The 20969-nt window shown below is 41.6% G+C and overlaps 1 protein-coding gene across 2 annotated transcripts in view; it reads left to right on the top strand.

Moving 5' to 3' along the window:
- Nucleotides 1-20748, top strand: part of MOCOS (molybdenum cofactor sulfurase) — a 48734-nt gene extending 27986 nt beyond the window's left edge. The window contains exons 10-15 of one of the 2 annotated variants that reach the window (XM_019637901.1): nt 5092-5167; nt 8254-8375; nt 12978-13083; nt 15601-15739; nt 18781-18885; nt 20562-20748. In XM_019637901.1, the coding sequence (XP_019493446.1) occupies nt 5092-5167; nt 8254-8375; nt 12978-13083; nt 15601-15739; nt 18781-18885; nt 20562-20714 (701 nt within the window). In that variant the 3' untranslated portion in view covers nt 20715-20748. Of the gene's footprint in view, nt 1-5091; nt 5168-8253; nt 8376-12977; nt 13084-15600; nt 15740-18780; nt 18886-20561 lie in introns of those variants that run through there. The other variant, XM_019637902.1, reaches the window with a different exon arrangement.
- The last annotated feature ends 221 nt before the right edge of the window (nt 20749-20969 follow it).

Raw genomic sequence — 20969 nt, 5'->3', positions numbered from 1 at the left:
TTTCTCTAGAATAAATGCTTAGGAGTGGATTGCTGGCTCATATGGTAAGTGTATGTTTACATTTGAAAGAAGCTGCCAAACCATTCTCTAGAATGACTGTTCCATTTTGCTGTTTTTCTATGTACTAGCTGATTTTTTCTGACTATTAGTTCTGTTGATTACTGAGAGAGGAATGCCGAAATCCCCAATTATAATTGTGGATTTGTCTGTTTTCCCTTTTAGTGCTGTTAGTTTTTGCTTCACTTAGTATTATTATGTCATCTTGTTCAGTTCTCTCTTTAAGTAATGTCTGTCTTTATACATGGTAATTTTCTTTGTTTCTTTTTGGTGAAGTATGAAATTCTTTGTCTAATATTAATATAGCCATTCAGCTCTCTTTTGATTAGTGTTTGCAGGGTATATCATTTTCCACCCTTTTATTTATTTCTTCTAGCTTTATGGATATTTATTGAACATACCATAAATGTATCTATTTAAAGTATACAGTTCAGTCATTTTTTTTTGTATATTCACAAGGTTGTACAACCATCATCATAATCAATCTTAGAACATTTTCATAACCCTAAAAGAGAAATACCATACCCATTAATAGTCACTCCCCATTTCTAACCTCATCCCTATATCCTGGCAACCACTAATCTTTCTGCTTCTATGGCTTTACCTATTCTGGATGCTTCATGTAAATGGAATTATACAATATGTAACTGGCTCTTTTCACTTAATATAATGCTTTTAAGGGTTATTCATATTGTTCAATAATATTCCATTGAATGGATATACCATTTTTTTACCCCTTCGTCAGTATGGAGACTTAGATTGTTTCCACTTTCTGGCTATTATGAATAATGCTGTTATGAACATTTGCGTACAAATCATCTTGGGTATATACCGTATTTTGTTATGTATAATGCACACTTTTTTTTACCCAAATTTGTGAGGGAAACATAAGGATGCGTGTTATACATGGGTACAAATTCTGTATCTATATAAATGTTTTTAATTCTTTTATTTATGCTTATGAGTTAAAAGTGTAACTCTAAAAACAATGACAATATCCATATGTAAAATAATGCCCTGGAATACGGTAATTGGTTTTGTTGAACTTACGAGGAACTTGCAACTACAAAGAGTTCTTGGCCTTCTGTGATGCATAAATTTGTTAATGGTACATAAAATTTCTTGTACCTTGTATCAGTTCTTGTGTTTTGTAATTATTTGTTACATAAAATTTCTTGCACCATAATATGTTAAAAAAATAAATGCTAAAACTCCTTTGTAATACAAAAAACAAGTACCTAAATATAAACAAATAAAAATTTGAATTAAAAAATTGAAACAAAAGATTTTTTTTCTTGAAAGTTTGGGCCAAAAACATAGGTGTGCAATATACATGGCAAAATACGGTACCTAGGAGTGGAGTTGCCCGGTCATGTGGGAATTCTATTTTTCACATTTCCAAAGTGGCTGCATCACCATTTACATTTCTACCAAGCAATGTATAAGGTCCCAATTTCTCCACACCATCTTCAACACTTGCCATTTTCTGTTATTGTATTTTAATAGCCATCCTAGTGGGTGTGTAGTGGTACCTCAAGTGACTTTCATTTGCATTTTCCTAACGATAATGATGTTGACATTCTTTTCGTGTGTTTATTGGCCATTTGTATATTTTCTTCAGAAAAAATTTCTATTCAAATTCTTTGCTTATTTATTTTTGAATTATTGGGTTGTAAGAGTTCTTTATGTATATAGTCTGGATACAAGTCCCTGTTCAGATCTATGATTTTCAAATATTTTCTCCCATTTTGTATGTTGTCTTTTCATCTTCTCCATAGCTCCATTTTACTTTTAATCTGCCTATATCATTATATTCTAAGTGAGTGGCTTGTATCCAGCATATAGTTGGCTCATGCTTTTTTAAAAATTCATTGAGACAATCTCTGTATTTTCATTGGTGTGTCCAGTTGGGATTTTGATTGCAAATTCACATAGTCTACAATTATATATTTGTAATCATATTTTGATTGTAATATCATATATTCACTTCCTGAGAATTTATGTCATGTAATATTGAGTCTTTTACATGTAAATAGTATCTTCATTTAAGACTTCTTTAATTACTTCAAAATTTTAATAACATTTTCCAGAAAATTTTTCACATTTTTGGTTATATAATAGCTAATTGGAGCATATTGAATACTGTTTTTTTCTGTTAAATGTTTTAATAGGTTATTAATACCACATAGAAACACTACTGATTTTTGTTTATCAATGTTATACCCAGCACTTCTTCTGAGTTCCTGTTAGTTTTATTAGTTGGTCTGAAGATTTTTCTCGCATGTTCTATGTAAATAGGCATATCATCTTCTAACAATGATAGTTTATCTTCCTTTCTAATTTTTCTTTCTTTATTGGCTAGGCCTTCTCGTATAATGTTGGAGCTGTGATGGAAGATGTCCTTCTTTAGTACTGATTTGAATAGAATGCTTCTAACGTCTCAAAAATAAGAATGATGTTTACTGTGGGTATGTGATTGATTTATCAGGCTAAAGTAGCTCTTTTCTTATTTAGCCAAAAGTTTTATGACTAATAGTCAATTCTTACTGAATGCTTTTTCTGCATCTGTTGGTTTTCATATTTTTCTTCTATATTCTATTAGTGTGATGTCTTTTATTAGTAGATTGTCTAGGATTGAGCTATCCTTGCACTCTTAGGGGAAAGAAAACACTAGTTCGCAATGATTTTTTGATATATTTGATTTGATGATATTTTGTTTACTAGCTTTGTAACTATTTTCATTAGTGAGATTGATGTATCAACTTCTTTTATTGTACTTTTCTTGTTCAGGTTCAGGTACCCAGGATATTAACATCTGAAAAGAGCTGAGTGGATTACCCCACTTTCTATTCCCTGAAGCATACAGATATATATCATAGCTAAGTAGGGTTCATTCCAAAATGAGAGAAAAAAATACTCAAACACCGTTTACTCAAAGTGAAGAGCACTTTTTGAGATGGTGTGGTGTCTTCCATATGTATCAGATATTCTGCTCACTTGTAGGGGCTTCCAGCATTATGGATGGAGTAGGATCATCCTTTGGCAATGTATGGCAGGACAAACTAAATAATACACAATAAAATAAAGCATTATGCTAAATAATAAGCAATAAAATAAAGCATTATAATGGTTTTATGTGTGGGACTTGTCACGCTCAGATTTTAGGTATCTTGAGTCCAGAGGTCAGGCTCTTTTTTTTTTTTTTTAAATTTTTTATTGGGGAACAGCCATGGTCATTGGTTACATATGGCTTTCATGCTACAATGGCATAGCTGACTCTTTTTTAAAGGAGGGCACAGCTCACAGTGGCCCATATGGGGATCGAACCGGCAACCTTGGTGTTACTGGCACCACGCTGTAACCAACTGAGCTAACAGGTCACCCAAGACCAGGCTCTTTTATTTCTCTATATCTCTGAGCTGAGCACAGGGACAGTACATATGGAATAAACTCAGTCTCCATGCACTTTGTTGGGGGCCCCTTGAGTTCAATGCGTGTTGGGACCCCAGATTTTGCTGGCTTAACAAGAGGCCTGTGATAATCTTTGTAAGCCATCTGAGGGCCATGTTGATGATTTTCTGTGACAATGCAGAGTGATTTATGTAGTCTCAGATAAGGGTAGGAAGAGGCTGAGCACAGATGTCCTGCTGACTCCCCAAGTGTGCGTTTATGCTCTGGCACTTTCCTACATGCTGTTCCCCTGCACCGTGATTACTTCCTCATAACCAACGTTCCAAGCTCACTTAACTTCTCTCCCCTGTGGGTGCATGCACACCCTTTTGACATGGCAGCATCTATAATCACTCAGCACAGCACCTTCCTTCTCCAACCTTCTGGAGCATTCTGGATTGATTTCTCTTCTGGCCTTCCCCACATAGGGACAAAAGTGTAGAACTGGCTGTGTGCGTGTATGATGTAGACAAGCCCAGACACAGTTCATGGAATATCTGCTACACAGATTGTCACTGCTCTTGCCTTTGTGGTGGTGAATAGCCTGTGTGTGGGGCACGCGCCTGGGTGGCAAGCATGGTCGGAAGCTTGTGGGTATGAGAGCACGTATCAGTTTGCTGTGCTATGTGAAGCAGGACCGGGATGAGCAAGGATACAGATGTGCATAACCTGAGGGACAGGCTAGGTCATGCTGCCGGGCAGCGTGACTGGCAGCAACTTGGAGAGGGCTGGAGGACGCAGGTGGACCACACAGGAAGAGGTCCTACTTTTATTCACCACAAAGTAGGGGCCGCCACAAATCCTACTCAGGTGTCTTGGCTTCGTGCCCTTTCCCTACATTTTGAATGACTCACGAAGGACGAGAGGGAGTGCTGAGCGGCAGAGGGCCTCAGCAGTTCTAGCCATTATGGAAGGTCTTTCACTCCTTAATGGCATTGGCTCTTTCTTTTACTTTGATCCACATTTTTCACTCTAATTTTATCTAAAGAATGAATACCACTTTAGCTGAGTAGTGAGTATGTGAGTGTTCATTATTATTTTTAAATTGCTATATGCATATGGTATATATTCCTTTATATGTATGATGTATGTATAACAATTAAAAAAAAAGAATAGCTTCCCAACCCCATTTTTAGAGAGAATGATTGGTGCAGGAATCCAATTTGATGCTGACTGCTAGGGGCTACTGAGAATATGCTGATATCTTTATAGAATGAGCCTTCATACTTGCCTGTTTATTTCTAAAGGATTTTAGGGACATTAGAGAACAATGACCTTGGGATTTGGAGTCATCCAGAGGTAGTTAAAACTTTCAAAAGAATTTATAGTGTTCCAGGGACTATGGACGGGACTTCCTCAGTTGAGGGTCTCCCAAAAGAAAGCTGCTCAGTGCACACATTGTTGTACTGATCATGCTGAAGAGTCTCTGTGTAACAAACTGATTTCCAAGACCCAGCCACTTACTTGATTCAACCAATTTCCGGGGTCACTACCGTTCTTGTATATTGAACGATAATGGGTTTTTACTTACATAGTTGTTATTTTTGCATGATGATAAATTTGTTTCTAACCTTTGCTCATCAGGGATGGAGCCCATAGAGGTGCCTCTTGAGAATGGTGAGCAGGCTCCGATTTGCCAAAGCAAGGTCTGTGCAGACAGGTAAGACTGGGCAACAGGTGAAAATCTCAGGTGCATCTGCAGGGAGACACTGAGGGGGAACAGTCCTCTGCTGTGCCCCCCCTCCAGCCTGCTGCTGCTCCCCACTTGCTCACTCCACTGGCACCTTGCTATTTATTCTTCAACCTCCCAAGCACACTCCCTCCTCAGGACTCTGCACTTGCTGTTCCCTCCGCTTGGAATGCTGTTGCCCTGTTTATACCTCTACAGGGCTCACTTCCTCACCTCTGTCAGCCTCACTTTCATTGGATCTCTGCTGAAAAGCCCCATTCTCAGTGGGGTCACCTGACCTCCCACAGATATCAGCCCCTCCCTCTCTGCTTGTGTTGTTATATTCTTCTCTTCCACATTTATTTCCCCAGCCTTTCTCTTCAGTGTCTCCCACTACAATGCCAGAATGCTGACTTGAGAGAGCAGGACTCAGTCTGTGTTTCTTCCTACAGAGCCTGGCACACTGTGGTGTGGGGGTGAAGTGGGCAACAGTTTGGAGGAGGCATGGTGGAGCTCAGGTGGGGTGGCCACAGTGGAGTGGTGAGGGAATGGACCTGATTCCCATTTTTTTTTAAATTAGGGAGTTGGGGGAGGGAAACAGTGTTGGGGAATTGGGGAGGGGGACCAGCCAAGTTGTGTTCTTCAATCTTAGTTGTGGAGGGCACCAGTCGCCATCTGGCTGCCCATCGGCAGCTGGTGGCCTATAAGCTCAGGTTGCTGTGTTACAATCTTAGTTGCGGGTGGGTGTAGCCACCATCCCATGCGGGAGTCAAACCAGCAGCGTTGTTCTTAAGCGCGCACACTCTATCAACTGAGCAATTCGGGTGGCAGCTCAGCTCAAGGTGCCGAGTTCAATCTTAGTTGCGGGCAGGCGCAGCCCACCATTGAACAGGCAGTCGTGTTGTTAGGAGCACATGCTCTCACCAGCTGAGCCATCCTGCCACCTGTTGGCAGCTCAGTAGCAGATCAGCTTGGGTGCAGAGTCACTGGCCCATGTGGGAATCAAACCAGCAGTCCTGTTGCTCAGAGCTCATGCTTTTAAGCTAACTCTTAACCAGCTGAGCCATTCAGCCGGCTCCCTGATTTCCATTTTGAAGACTGGTTGCTGGGTGTAGAATAGTTGGAAGGATGTCAGGGTGCAAGTGGGGTGACCAAATGAGCACCTGTATGAGTAACACAGAGGAGACTTGAGATGGAGGCTTGGGCCAGGGTCAGGGAGAAAATCAGATGGGGGTCAGATATATATTTTGGAGGTAGACTCACATGAACTAGCTGATGGATTGGTTGTTGAGGCTGAGGGTGAAGGGGGTATTCTGAAGACCTTCAGGTCGTATAGTTTTTGGGTGATAACTGATAAATTATATTCCATACAGTTGTAGGTTATTGATAAATTATACCATAAATTATCTGTTAAATTCTAGGAAATGTAGAAAGTGAGGTTGAATGTAATAGCATTTCCATTTTATGTCTTGATTGTGAATGTTTATAAATCTATTTATTGAATATATCAAATGCCTACATCTTTTTTTATCTAAATATAATCTGAACCCCAAAACATGTGGGATATGAATTTTCTGATTGCGGGAACCAGCCCATCTAATACCCCAACAAATTTACCCCCTAAATACTAAAATAGTTAACAGTAACAGTTCACTAAGGATTTATATTCAGTAGAAGCTCTGAAAATGCTAATTGCCTTTTAGTTAACACAATAAGCTTATTATTATTAGCGAGTATGTTTGTGCTCAGTGGATGGTGATACTGCATAGCCTGGAATTGGATTACATTTTCTTCTGCACGGTCTCATTACTAACACGTAAATCTTGAAATGATATGTTAAATACTAAAGTGACATTTAAACTGGGCTCAAGTTGTTCGGGCCCCTGGGTCTCGCTGGGGTGATGAAGGGCTACACACTCCATCATAACAGAGCATCATGGGCACTGGGTCATCCACGAGGCCCAGAGTGGAGCACACTATGCGTCCTTCTGCCCGTACTTGTGGCAATACACATTCATTGTAGCACATCAAATTAGAGCAATGAATTTTGGGTAAACATTTTTGCATGTCACTACACATCTTCTCATAAAGAAAAATATAGCCATTTAGGAATACCTGCAGTCACTTACCCGGCTTGTCCCTGGTTGTATATTTCATTTAGCTTCCTCTGAGAGAGATCCCATATTCTGATTAATAAAGCTTTTTAGGTAGCTAGAGGTTAGGTTTCTTATGCTCAGAACCATGAGTACTTACTAATATGACAATGGAGTTTGGTGCAGTCTCTCAAAGTGCCAGAGAGAATGTGCTACAAAGTGAGCTTTCATTCTTCATTTTCCTTTCTGACAAAGAAAGGCAACTATTTTTCCCAGTAAAAATTAAGAGTAAGGTAGGTTTTAAATTCTATCTTATAATCCCAGTGTAAGGTATTAACAATTTTGCATTATAAATTCTGGTGATGTGCAGATTAAAACTTTTTTTTTAATTTAAAATTCTATTAAAAATTATAGAAGATTGCAGATTAAAAAAAAAACCAGATCAATAAATGTACTTATATTGGGAATTTATAGGCATAGTGTTCTTTCCACAAACCAAACACATCAGTCCATATGATTTGGCTGAGAGAGAACATATTACAGTCAGGTTCCATTGTGAAAAACCAAGCCACGGGTCTGGGTTCCAGGGCTTCCTAAAGCAAAATAATGCTCTGGAAAGTCTATAATTCCAAGGTTTGTGGTTCTTAGTGGCTATCATTAATATAAGCAAGGTCTTTCAAGAGGAGCTTCGAAAGCTTTTATGTGATCTGAAAGCTTTGCACAAGCCCCAGATCCCAGGTCTTCTGTGTCTTGGAAATTTTCCTGCAGCTTCCTAAGCACACCTGTCACTTTTAAGCTTCTTTCTGTCTGGGGATGATATGATATGATATATGATATGTTATATATCATATGATACCATATGATACCATATGATACATAACATCATATATCATATATTGTATATCTAATTTTTTGCCATTTAGATTATTACTTAAAGAAATACTATGTTACATTCACCATTCTCTCTCTTTTTTTTTTTGTCAGGGTAAATACTTATGATTGTGGAGAAAAAATTTCAAGCTGGTTGTCCAAGTTTTTGGGCCGTCCATGTCATTTGATCAAACAAAGTTCAAACTTTCAAAGAAACGCGAAGAAACACAGCAAAGGTATCACATTTCAGATTGGTTCTTAGAGGACCAGAACTCGGGCTTACCTTTTCACACATCACAATCAGCCCATGAAGTGGGATTACAGGGCAACTTGCTCATGTACAGAAAATGGGGTGGTCAGCCTTCATCAGAAAGGTGCCTTGGTGGCGCTAGGTCAGCAGGACCCATGAGTGGTCCCCAGGAGAACCCCGAGAGGCTGAGATGGGTGTCCAGCTGGCTGCTTGGCCTCTGCAGGCCTCAGCCATGCATGTTTAGAAGCACAGTTTCGTTTTGTTAAATAAAATCTTTGGTAGCTTGCTATGTCCTGAGTTTCTTGTCTTGGCTGTATCTCCAAATAGCTGTGAGACCTTGGAAAATCTTGAGCCTCATGATGCCTCAACTCCTGTAGACTTCAACTACTTAGACTTTCAAAAGTTTTGACAATTTTTCTGCCATAAGGTGTTTTCAGGATGAAATGCAACAGCAGAGAAGGAAGTGCTTTGTAAGTGAACAGTGCCATAGGGGAAGGAGAGATCATTTTCAGGTGTCTGCTCAAGTGCTGTCTTCCCACGGAAGCCTTGCCTGATGGCCCTCCTTCAAACCAGAGCCCCTCCCTGCACCTCCCCAGCTCCCTTTCCTGTTTTCTTTTTCTCTGTGGCACTTTTCATATCCTATAGGTCATGCATTTTTACTTAGTTATTCTGCGTATGCCCTGCCTTCCCTCTACAAGATCATAAGCTCTGTGAGGGCAGGGATTTTTGTCTGCTTTGTTTGTGTTGCATCCCCAGTGCTTAGAACAGCACCTGGCACATAGTAGTTGCTCAGTAAATACTAGATGAATGAAGGCACGGGTCATTGCTACCTTACTGGTTTGTGCAGGGATGACCTGGCCTAGAGATGACCTCTCAAGAGAGACTGGCTTGTAAATCCAAATAGCATTTTGACTATATGGGGACCACTAAGGGGGGTCTTGGGACCCACGCAGCTGTACCTGTGAATCCCTGAAAATTTATGATAGAGAGAGGAGTCAAAGGATGCAATCCACTTAGACTTTTTCAAGTTTTAACAATTTTTCATGTCACGAGGTGTTAAAGAATTTGAGTCGCTATGTGATGGGGAAGGGGAATAAACTTACACTCATTGTATCGAGGAGGTGAGCTGGTGGTGTTTGGGCATGGATTAGCTCAGAGACATGATGAAAGGGGAGCAAGAAATGGGCGTTTCCATGAGGAGAGACATGCAAGGAGTGGGATTTGTCAGGACCTGTGCTACCCTTATGAATGATGTGCTCGAATAAGTTCCAATCATTCACAGCGCCTTTCGTCTCTCGGGGGCTCAGCTGGGTCCTCAGAAGGCTGGCTGAGATTAAGCAATGATCATGGTCCTTCAGGATCTCTGTTTAGAGGCAACGCCTCACCAGCAGACAGTGACATTACAGCATAAGGGATGTGCTAAAGGTCTGTGGAAAAGGCATGGGTGTCGGGGAGGCATCCTCCTCACCTGGGGTGAGTCACGGAGGGCTTCAGGGAAGAGAGAGGAGTCAGAGATGTAATCTGCTTAGACTTTTACAAGTTTTCACAATTTTTCATGTCATGAGATGTTAAACAATTTGAGTCACTATGTGAGTTTGGAGCTTCCTCTTAACAGGAGCGTAGGAGTTTTCTTTCCAGGCAGAGGGAGGCGAGACAGTTACTTGGGAGCAGCGTGGCAGGGCTTGGCATTTCGTGGGCTCAGAGAAGGGTTTAGGGGGGTTGGATATGGGTAGGGGAGTGATGGGGCAGAGCTGGGGAGAAGAGATACATGCGCTGCTGAGGAGTCAGCAAGTACTGTTTAGTGGTTGGGGACATTCATTGAAGAAGTCTAAGCTGGGGAGCTTTGTGACACTGCTTGTGTTAGAAGGACTCACCTGGCGTGGCATGGAGGCTGCATCAGAGAGGGGAAGGAGGGAAACCAAGGGGCCAGGCAGGAATGGCCGTGACTGTCCTAGTGGGACGTGTGGGCCTGGGGGAGGCAAAAGTGGGCATAGAGAGAAGTCTGTCGCCTGTATGACACAGGACCAGGGAGTGTCAGCTTGTGAATATTAATGCTTCACTTCAAGGATGCCATTTTTTGGAGGAGAGGCCTCTGCTGGTCTTTGTACATTTTTGTGTTGGTATACCTTAGATGAATTTTTTTAGTGCTATAGTACCTCCTCATACATTTTTATATTGTCATATAAATTTTAAAAAATAGTTTAAATAGTTGCAAAGGATGAGATTTCCAGCATATTGTAAATATAGTCATTTTAAATTAAAACTCCTATATCACCCTTTAAACATTAGCCAGTGGAATCTCAATACCATAGCAATTTGATTCCCATGAACATTCATTAAAAATGTATGAACAAACTGTCTATTAATGGTCAGAAATTTTATTTTTTTTCCCTGTTACTTCTTCAACCTGTGTTTCCCTTCCACTTTCTTGACAGAATTTTAGCTCAGTGTTATGTGGTTTATGTTTGGAAATCTTTCCTTGATCACCCTATTATATTTATAGGGTGTAACTAATTCAAATTTATATAAATTCAAATGTATAAACATTTTTAAAGTTTACTGTGATCATAAGAGTCTAAGTGTTACGAAATTTCTTCTAGTTTGAGTTCTTATAATTTTTAATAGTACACAGTTGATCAAAATAAAAGTATAAGTTTTAAAAGATTGTTGTTAAACATAAAGAGAAAACATTGTTGAAAATGAATCTTTTATTGAGATTGCTAGACTCCCTGCCATTAATTCTCATATTCATGAGTAACTGCCATCTATGACCAGAATTGCTCGTGCTAAGTTGGTTCTCTTCTGAAAAACCTTATTTCAGTCAATACAGGGCTGGGGATGAAAGGAATCTGGTTAACACACTGCCACTCACACCTTTCTTCTGAGACCCAGGGCTCTAACGTTAGGATGACTTTATCTGTCACTTGACAGCTTAATTAGGTGTGGCAGTTTTGTGGAGAGCAAAGAATTGGAACCCATCTGACCTACAGGAGGATCATTCGCCCCCAGCTTTAGAGACTTATTTTCTCAGCACAGACCCCAGAGTTTTGAATGGGGCTTTTGTTTTCCATCCTGGAGATTTTTAGCCCCGAGGGCAATGTGCCAAAGGAGAGGGGTGGCCTTTCCTCTGTGAAGTGGGAGAATGATCTTTTGTGGGAATGGATTGCCCCCCTTCTCTGACAAAATCATTTTAGCAGTGAAGACATTTGGCAGGAGAGGGTCTGGAAAGTGATTCTCTTAGAAGTGTCCATTCTCATGTGCTCTGGGGTCCTCAGACATGGTCTGGAGACAGCTTACTAGGCGTTGGCCCAGCCAACCCTTTTTATCGCCATCTTGGATAAGACACTGAGGTCTGCCCAACACGTGAGAGATAAAGCCTGGGTGACAGGCTGCCAGCAGTTCTGGCCACATTTGATATTTTCTTTCACTCTCTTTTCTTTCAGTAGTTTTAAAACTTATATTATTTATTTCTAAGGTCAATATCTCACACTTGCCTAAGGGCCACACCAGCTCTTCCCTAACTAGATTCAAAAGACCTTCCTGGGCCTGTGGTCCTCATCAAGGCCTCTCTTTCCTGCCATCTTGGGAAGGGCCCCTGGCCCCATCCTACTGTCTCATCTCTCCTCTTCTAAATGTTGCCTCCAAATTTTCTTTGTTGGAACAATTTCATTCCAGCATTTTTCCCTCCAGATTATTAACAGGGTATTCTAGGAGTTCATTTTCTTTCTGTTTCTGAGACGTTTGAGTCATGCATAGAACATTTTTTTATTATTTCCAGGGCACCATTTTTTTTCCCCCTGTGGAAATAGTCTTTACTATTTAGAAAGGTGAGTCAACAGAACATGATTCATTTGCATTCCAAGAAAGCAACTCTTATTTTATTTTTTTAATTAAAAAAATTTAAACTTTTTGAAAATTGTTTATTGAGGCATAATTGACATATAGGATTGTATTAGTTTCAGGTGTACAACATAATGATTTGATATTTGCATATATTATGAAATGATTACCACAATAAGTCTAGTTAACATCCATTACCATATATCATTACAAAAATGTTTTTCTTATAATGAGAACTTTTAAAATTTACTCTTCTAGCAACTTTCAAATGTGCAATATGTTATTATTAACTACAGTCACCATGCTGTACATTACGTCCGTGACTAATTGATTTTATAACTGGGGGTTTGTGCCTTTTGACCCCCTTCACACATTTTTCCCACTCCCCACCCCTTGCCTCTGGCAACCACCAATCTTTTCTCTGTATCTGTGAGATTGTTTTTGTTTCTTAAATTCCACATATAAGTGAGATCATATGGTATTTGTCTTTATCTGACTTATTTCAGTTGACAAAATGCCCTCAAGTTCCATCCATGTTGTCACTAATGGCAAGATTTCCTTCTTTTCTGTGACTGAGTAATGTTCCATTTATATATATATATATATATATATATATATATATATATATATATATATATATATATATATATATATATATGTAACACATCTTTATCTGTTCATCCATCAATGAACCACTTAGGTTGTTTCCATATCTAGAAACTTATTTTAAATACTCCATCACTTTTAGGTCAATCTTCTGGTACAACGGCCACTCTTTCTCTGGTAAATGAGGCCCAGTATCTGCTGGTAAACAGATCCAGTCTTTTGGAACTTCATCAGCAATTAAATGCTAGGTAAGATCCCTTTACTATTTACTCTCTACCCACAGAAGAGCACACAGGCATAACCACTTTCCCTTGCAAGTGAGCCTGGCACCTACCTGGGGAGAAAAGATCCTAGAGTCATGAAGTCCAGACGCCCTTCATTGAGAGACTGAGGCCCAGAGAAGTCACAAAGCCCTTTAGGCAAGTTCCCATTAATCTTTTTTGAGGGTTCTCTTTTATCCTCCAGTGTTCTTCTTGATACCCTCAAGATGCTTAGTGGGTAACCCCAACTCTCATTTTTTAATCATTCCATTTCTAAACATTTACTTTAATGAAATTGCTATCAACTTGACCCAATTTCATTGCCCACCCTCCCACTGTCCCCTGTCCCCTAGGAGCCTTGCCCTACTTCCACAGTCATTTTGAATGAAGAGTGGTTATGAAAGCTTTTAAAGTTGTAATTGTGGGTATTATTTGTTCGCATCATCAGACAGAACAAGCACCTCTGCCTGCTCTGACAGTATTAGAAATAGGTCAGCTCTAGAATGGGTCTTGGTTGGTCCAATCTCCGTCATTGTTCCTTAGAAGAAATTGAAGTCCCAAGGTAATCAGACAATTAGGGCAAAAAATAACCCCCACTGTTATGTGAGAGCTGAACTGCTCACCTAGTCCGCAGGCCAGGGTGGGGTGTGCACATACCTGTGACTGTCACGTGCCACATGGTCCTATGCATGTGTGTGCACATTAGCAAGCAGGCACACATATAGCTTAATAAAAACGACAAAGGTGGGCTGCCTGCAGTAATACCTGTTTACAGTCTGGCAAAAACATGCGACTGAGTTCCCTTGCCCTGACCCAGCCTGTCCTCCTTGGAAGCAGGAGTGTGACACACTTGCCTAGTCCCTGGGCATTCTCTGAGTTTTCTCAGCACCAAGTGACCCTCCTCTTCAGGCTCCCAGAGCCCTGGAGAGAGCAGGTGTGCGGTTTTCTGGGATTCTTGATGTGGAAAAATAGGAGGTGGAGATAAGCTTGCTGCAACCTTGGTTCCTACCAAGAGGGTACCACATTTCCTACCAACAGAGTACCACATTTCCTACCAAGACAGTACCACATTTCCTACCAGTTGGATTAGTGCAGGGCTGACAAGCAGGGGGTAGGCAGGACAGGTAAGATAGGCAAAGGTAAGAGGAATATCCCCATGACGATCACATGGTGATGGTCCCCAGGGGTCCTGGTTTTTGTATCCCTGTGTTCTATTTTTGAATTTGATGGCTGCTATCATTGAGTACATGCTGACCACAAAAGCCTTTGGACATAAAAACTTCCCTTTTACAAAGTACAGAGGGAGGGTTTATAACCTTGAGGGTAAATCCACAATCCAAATATTTTAGGACTGGGAAGTGCTAACCCTCTCATTTCAGATGAGGACACTGTAGTTCCTCATAGATTATGGGAGTAGCACATGGTGGCAAAGCGAGGCTTTGTCATCCTGCTCCTGGCTTTTCTCACCCCATTCACTGTCGGGAAGGGAGCTGGAATGCAGCTGTGGACCCCTTACCTGCCCCCAGAGCCTTTCAGTTCTGTCTCCAGGGAATATTCCAGTCATGCTCAAGGACTTCCCCCCTCAACTTAAAATAATTAAAAAAAAATTTTATTGAAGTACAACGAAATGCACAAATCTCCAGTCCATAGCTCAGTGAACTTTGACAGAGGTATATACCCATATAACCACCACCCCTATCATTAGAGAACATTTCCAGGATCCCAGAAACCTCACTCTACCCCAGCCCCTAGTCAGCCCCACTGAGAGTCACACTGTTCTGACTGTCTATGGTGAACATAGACAGTTCCACCTGTTTTTGAACTTAATATGATGGGATCATAGAGTGTGCTCTTTTGTTGAAGTTTTCAGATACTTTTTCAAGTGCTTTTTTCCCTTGGGGGAGGGGGTGCATGGAGGTGCAGAGAGCCATTTTATGTGACCTCATGGCAGTAAACAAAAACTTGAAACAAGAATTACAAAAATTGTATATGCTAGTTAAAATTCTAAACAGGATGGAAGTTAGGAAGAAAATTTCAACCCCCTCCCCACGTATACTCTATATTGCTTTATGATGTTTTAATATCTAAAAATGTGTGAGCCCTGGATACTTTTTCGGTCCTTGGTAATTAAGCTTGTTGACATGCTTTAAACGCCTCATCCTGACTCACTTTGTAGCTTTGGTATTTTCTCAGAAGTTCATTCACTAGACCTCTGTTCATCTGGTTTACAAAATTCTTCATCTCTTAAACTAAAATCGACTCATCCATCATACTACCTCTTGTGGGCCTCTTCATGGACATGGGATCATATCCCAGGGGAGACCACTGAGGTCTGTCTAACAGATGGGTACCATTTGGCCTTGAACTCGTGGTATGAGCTTATTCTTATCATCCAGGCCTCAGGCCAGAGTACAGTAGATGAAGTCAGGCATCGAATGGTAGAAACATTGAATTTTTACAGCAGTGCCATCCCCACCCCTTCCCTTTTTGGTATGTCTTCAACAGTGATGAGAACGGAAAGGAAGAAGTACTCCCCATGAAAGATCTCATCTCGCGTTTCCGTGCCAATATTATTACCAGTGGAACTAGTGCTTTTGAAGAAGAGAAATGGGATGGGATTTCAGTTGGTTCCTTGCATTTCCAGGTGAGTTCTGTGAAATTCTGTTATCTTTCTCTGAGGGTAGGCCAGGATGGTGGCAGGTGGGAATCCCTCCTGGTTTGACTCTTACCCTCTAAACCTCAGCAGGAGGGTATGTGATGTCTGCATTCTGAGATGCCCGGGGAAGGATCCATTCTTTATTCCCCATGAGGGTGGCAGCAGTCAGTTTCACGTGAGAAAGAGAGAATGTGCCCTGTCCAGGTGATCAACCGCTCAGTGCTGCCTCCACCTTGTCATCATGTCTAGGCTTAGACTCTATTGTCTGGGAATGTTCATATCTATGAGTTTATCTTGCTGAAACTTGTTAGACCTTTCCGCTATCTGGAGCTTGTGGAGGATGACTCAGATGCCTAGTAGATGCCTAGGACTACTTCAGTGCCCAAGGCTGCTGCACCTTCTCCCAGGGCTCTGACTTTTGTCCGGCTGTCAGCTGGGAGGAGCTTGCAGTCAGAGTCAAAGCCACCTGGATGCCCTCTCTCCCCAAGCTCTGGGCAGATATGGCCACCCCCAACCACCCCCAGACCTGACCCTGCCAGTCTCTGCTAGCTAACCGGCTTCTTGGAACTCTCCAACCTCTCAGAGGTCATCTTCCCTCTCCCTCGCTTGTCATAGCAACTTTCTCTCCATTCCCTAAACAAGCCAAACTTCCTGCCTCAGTTCCTTGGCCCTTGCTGTCCCTTTTGCTTGGTGCATTCTTTCAGCAGTGACTTCAGGGTCTCAGTTCAGATGCCACCTCCTTGGAAAGGATGTTCCTGACCCATCACATCGTCATGCTGTGCACAGCACCGGCTTACTCCTTCAGAGCATACAACGACGGGGACCAAGTCTGTTTTGCTCCCCGTTGTACCGCTAGGGCTTAGAACAACCCTGGCCCAGAGTCAGTGCTCGATAATTGTTGAGGGAATGAATGGACAGGAAAGGTAAGGAATAGCTGGGGAGAGAAGGGTGGGTCATCTGCACAGAACATGCCCAGTTCTGCAGTGGGGCATGAAATTACTTTGACAATAATAGTGTTATTACTTTGACAGTAGTAGTGTTATTAGCCAGTTGTATAAACTGACTGTCTTGGGTATTGTCATGCATCATAATGATGATATAGTTTCCACTTTTGAGCATGACTGAGTGCCAGGCCTGGGCTTGGCTTCTCTGAAATAGTACTGGGACTTCTATCAAATCCAGCTAAGGAACTAGATGGGAAAATGAGGCCTGCAGAGGTCACGGGTCTGCTGAGCGTCCCAAGGCGAGTACCAGGCAGAGCTCCTTTATGGCATGCCAGCTGCTTATGAGGCCTGGAATCTTGACTTTGGTATCACAGTGAGGTTATATTGCCACAGCCTTAATGCCTACCAGGTAGAATGCGAGTGATAGGAAGAGGCTAAGACACATCTAGATTTTGCTGAGTATTTCTAATTTCAGTGCTCACTTTGTGTTTGCTCATGAGTGAGCAGAGGAGAAAACGGTTATGAGAAAATCAAGTGCCTTTGCACCTTTTGCTTGTGCAGTAAAACAATTATTTTGTCACTGCTGAGCTGCACTTTCTTTTTTTTTATGTTAATGTTTGTAAGGGGTTGTCCCCCTATTAAAGTAATTCATGCTCGTGGTAGACCATCCAGAATAGAAATATGACCCTGTTAAGAAGCTGTGTACTGTGTTTTATGTGGTATGTGTACATGTGTGTGTGTATATATATATAGAGAGAGGATGCCAAAAAATGTATACACATTTTAAGAAAGGAAAAAAACTGTATTAAAAGTGTAATACTCAATATATACTGATAATAAAAGATGAATGCAAGTCATTTGTATACATTTTTTTGGCACCCCCAGTACACACACACACACACACACACACACACACACACGAATACACATGTAATTTTGTTTCCTGCTTATTTCAGTTATAAAAATAAAAATATTTCCCATTTTATTTAAAACCCTTTATAGGTTGTTTTTATTTTATTTTTATTTATTTTATTTTTTTATTTTTTTAAAAGATTTTTATTGGGGAATTGGGGGGATGGGAACAGTGCTGGGGGAATTGGGGGAAGGGGAACAGACTAGTTGCTGTCGTTTTGTTCTTCAATCTAGTTGTGGAGGATGTTGCTTCACTGGCCCAAGTTGGCACCATCATTGCGCTCTTCTCTGGCGAGGCAGATCAGTCGCCAGCTTCTGGACGGCCGCTCACTGCGGCTGCTGGCCGCTCACGCTGGCTGCTGGCTACATACGGTAGCCCATGGCAACCCACTGCCACAGGGACTGCAGCCTATGCCGTCGCCGGCGACTCATGGCAGCCCAGCTCCAGGTTGAGCTGTTGTTCAGCATCTTAGCTGTAGAGGGCAGTGTCACTGGCCCTCATATGTGGGATCCGAACCGGGGCCCTCTGGCATCCCAAGCGAGTTCTTAACCATCGCGCCACTCGGCCGGCCCTATAGGTTGTTTTTAAGACCTGCATCACACCGATGTAGTGTGGTTGGCTTCACCATTCTTCTCTCTTTGATGTTTCAGATTTTCCTTATTGTAAATAATGTGAGAATTACCCTTGTATATGAATCTGTGCTTGTACTTCTTATCCTTTTCTTGGGTTAATTCCCTAGTAGTGAAATTGTTGGGTCAAAGGACGTGGACACACTAAGGTTCCTTCTGATGACTTTCTCACAGCGACTCGGTGCCAGGTCTGTGGGACTTCATATTCTCCCAGTTTGTCCTCCAATCAGTTTTTTTCCTGGGATTCCTCAACGTTCCCCGATAACCATCTGAGATTCACAGCCACTCTTTTCTTTCTCTGCAAAGCCCTGCAGCAGCCTCCTTTTAGCTGATAAATACAGATAATTCCCCAGTGGCACTGTGACGAGGTGCCACTTTCTGGCTCCTTAACAGTTAGAATACTGAGCATTTCCGTGTAAGTCTGAAATTGGCTGGGAGTCGGCCTTTTACAACCAATCCTCCGGGACCTGGATTCCTCCCTGCAGAGTGGGAGGGTCTGGTCACTTTCATGGCAACACTACCTTTTACCTTCTCACCTCCCAGGTTTTGGGGCCTTGTCACAGATGCCAGATGATTTGCATTGACCAGAAAACTGGGCAACGAAACCAAGATGTCTTCCAAAAGCTTTCTGAGAGTCGAGAGAGAAAGGTAAGCATGATTGCAAAATACGACACCCCGTTTTAAGATCCTGGTATGTTACATACCCCAGAACTCTATCCCTAATAGTGCTGAGTAATTTTTAGAAGCAGGAGAACATTCAGAGGCTGATGGGCTACCATTAAGCTTCTAATTTCATCTGTGGCGCCATCTTATTTTCCGTTTCATCCATATCTTCACTTTTCCGGGGGCTCTTATTACGTGTATTTTTGATGCTCACAAATCTTGTGGAAGAGCTTTGGAGTATAAATGAGAAATAAGTAAATAAGTAAAGTAATTCTATTGTTTCAATCATTATTTTCCTCACTGCAGAGATCTCATGAAGAGTAAAATGCTTTATGGTGAATAGAGTAGCTGCATAGAAAGATTCAATAAATTTTACTCTATTAACCCTGTAAATCACCTTCTTGAGGGTTAAAATGACTAAAAGTTATTGTTGTAGATTCCACAACACTAAAGCTAAGTTTCTAACAGGTTGATTCTTTAGGAAGATATATTTCCGGGCTCGCACTTTCTGTTAGGACTTTATGTTTGCAAAGAATTCCAGGAAGCCGAGTAGGCAGCTAGGCTGCATGGAACAATTCTTGAAAATTTATTGAAACAGTGCAAATATTTAATCTCGCCAATAATAAATGGGCAGGTGAACTCATGGTAAAGTGTTCTGCATTTTCCTGTGTTTCTCCAAAACCAGGGTTATGTTTTACAGTATTTGATTGATACAATCTCCCTATAGATACTGGATAGATATGGTGTGCAGAGGTGTTGCCCTTGTACCAACATGTCTGCCTGCTTCGCTGAGGCAAGCTGTGTCACCTGGGGCCATGGGGATCTTGAGCCTGTCCCATGCAGGTTGCTAGGAGAGGGAATGGGTGGGCACAAATATATGGTGCGTCAAAGTAGTATTTCTCAGCATCGCTATAATTCTCATGTGCACACATCTTTAATTTTTTAAAATTGTGGAATAATTTTAGATTTACAAAAAAATTACAAAGGTAGTACAGAGAGCTCCTGTGTACTCTTCACCCACATGTGCCCAAATCTGAAGGAATTCACTTGACCTCAGCCCCCAGCCTGGAGCCTGGAACATGAGGATGGCCATCTGATGTTATCACAGGAATGCACAGCCCTGGGAGCACGTCACATACTTCGAAGGTCTTCCTGGCTTGCTGGCATTGATGGCAAACCTTGAGTAGACTTCCTCATCTCTTCATTTTGGGCCTTCCATCTTTATTCTGGAGAATTTGGAGAACTTAACTGGCATCACATGTTCTCAAGGAAAATGCAGGATTTTGCCATTATTTTTACCAGATGACTTTTACGTCAGGGAACAGAATGAAAATCAGCCTGGCAGTGGTCAGAGGCCCAGAGCTGAAAGAAAGCCCTCCTGCGTGAAGCTCAGGGTAGACAGGAAGGAGACAAAAGAATGAGTCCTGCGATAAAGAGGCATGGGGTGACTCTTGGGAAAGGAGACCTTGGAATTGGACTCTTGAGTCCCATTGAGGATTCTCCTTGTTTCCCACTACATGCTACTAAGTGACAGGACACATCAAGTCCCAGTACATGTCTTGAAAGATGTGACTTGATTTTAGTTGAACATTATTGTTTACAAAGTATTTCCACTGCTGAAATAATCCAGCTTCTTGCTGCTGTTGCTGTTTTGTTCACAGGTGAACTTTGGCGTGTACCTGATGCATGTATCTTTGGATTTATCTTCTCCACATTTCCTGTCTGTAGGATCTCAGGTGCTCCCTGTGTTGAAAGAAAATGCAGACGGCCATGACTTACCTGCTTCCCAGAACCCTCAGGATGTTCTCTCCTAAGATTTTTTTTTATCAGCATAAATTAAAATTTCTCTTTTACAATGATCTCGCCTCTTATTAAGATCAGCATGGGGTTCAGTAGAACTTAGTCTTTTGAACAAGGATAATTCTTTTCCTCTGGGAGGTGGAGGAGGCTCTCACCAGCTTCCTTCTTCCTCTAGTTCCTCACTCTCCCTGTGTGCCCTGGCCCTGCTCAGGAGGGCAGTTCCCAGGCCCCTGTGCTTCCCACGAGGCAAATTCCATGTGAATGCTGCA

This window comes from Hipposideros armiger, unplaced genomic scaffold, assembly GCF_001890085.2.
Source record: "Hipposideros armiger isolate ML-2016 unplaced genomic scaffold, ASM189008v1 scaffold_36, whole genome shotgun sequence".
Classification (NCBI taxonomy): Eukaryota; Metazoa; Chordata; class Mammalia; order Chiroptera; family Hipposideridae; genus Hipposideros; species Hipposideros armiger.
The sequence above is the reverse complement of the archived record's forward strand: the minus strand, read 5'-3'. Positions and strand labels throughout refer to the sequence as shown.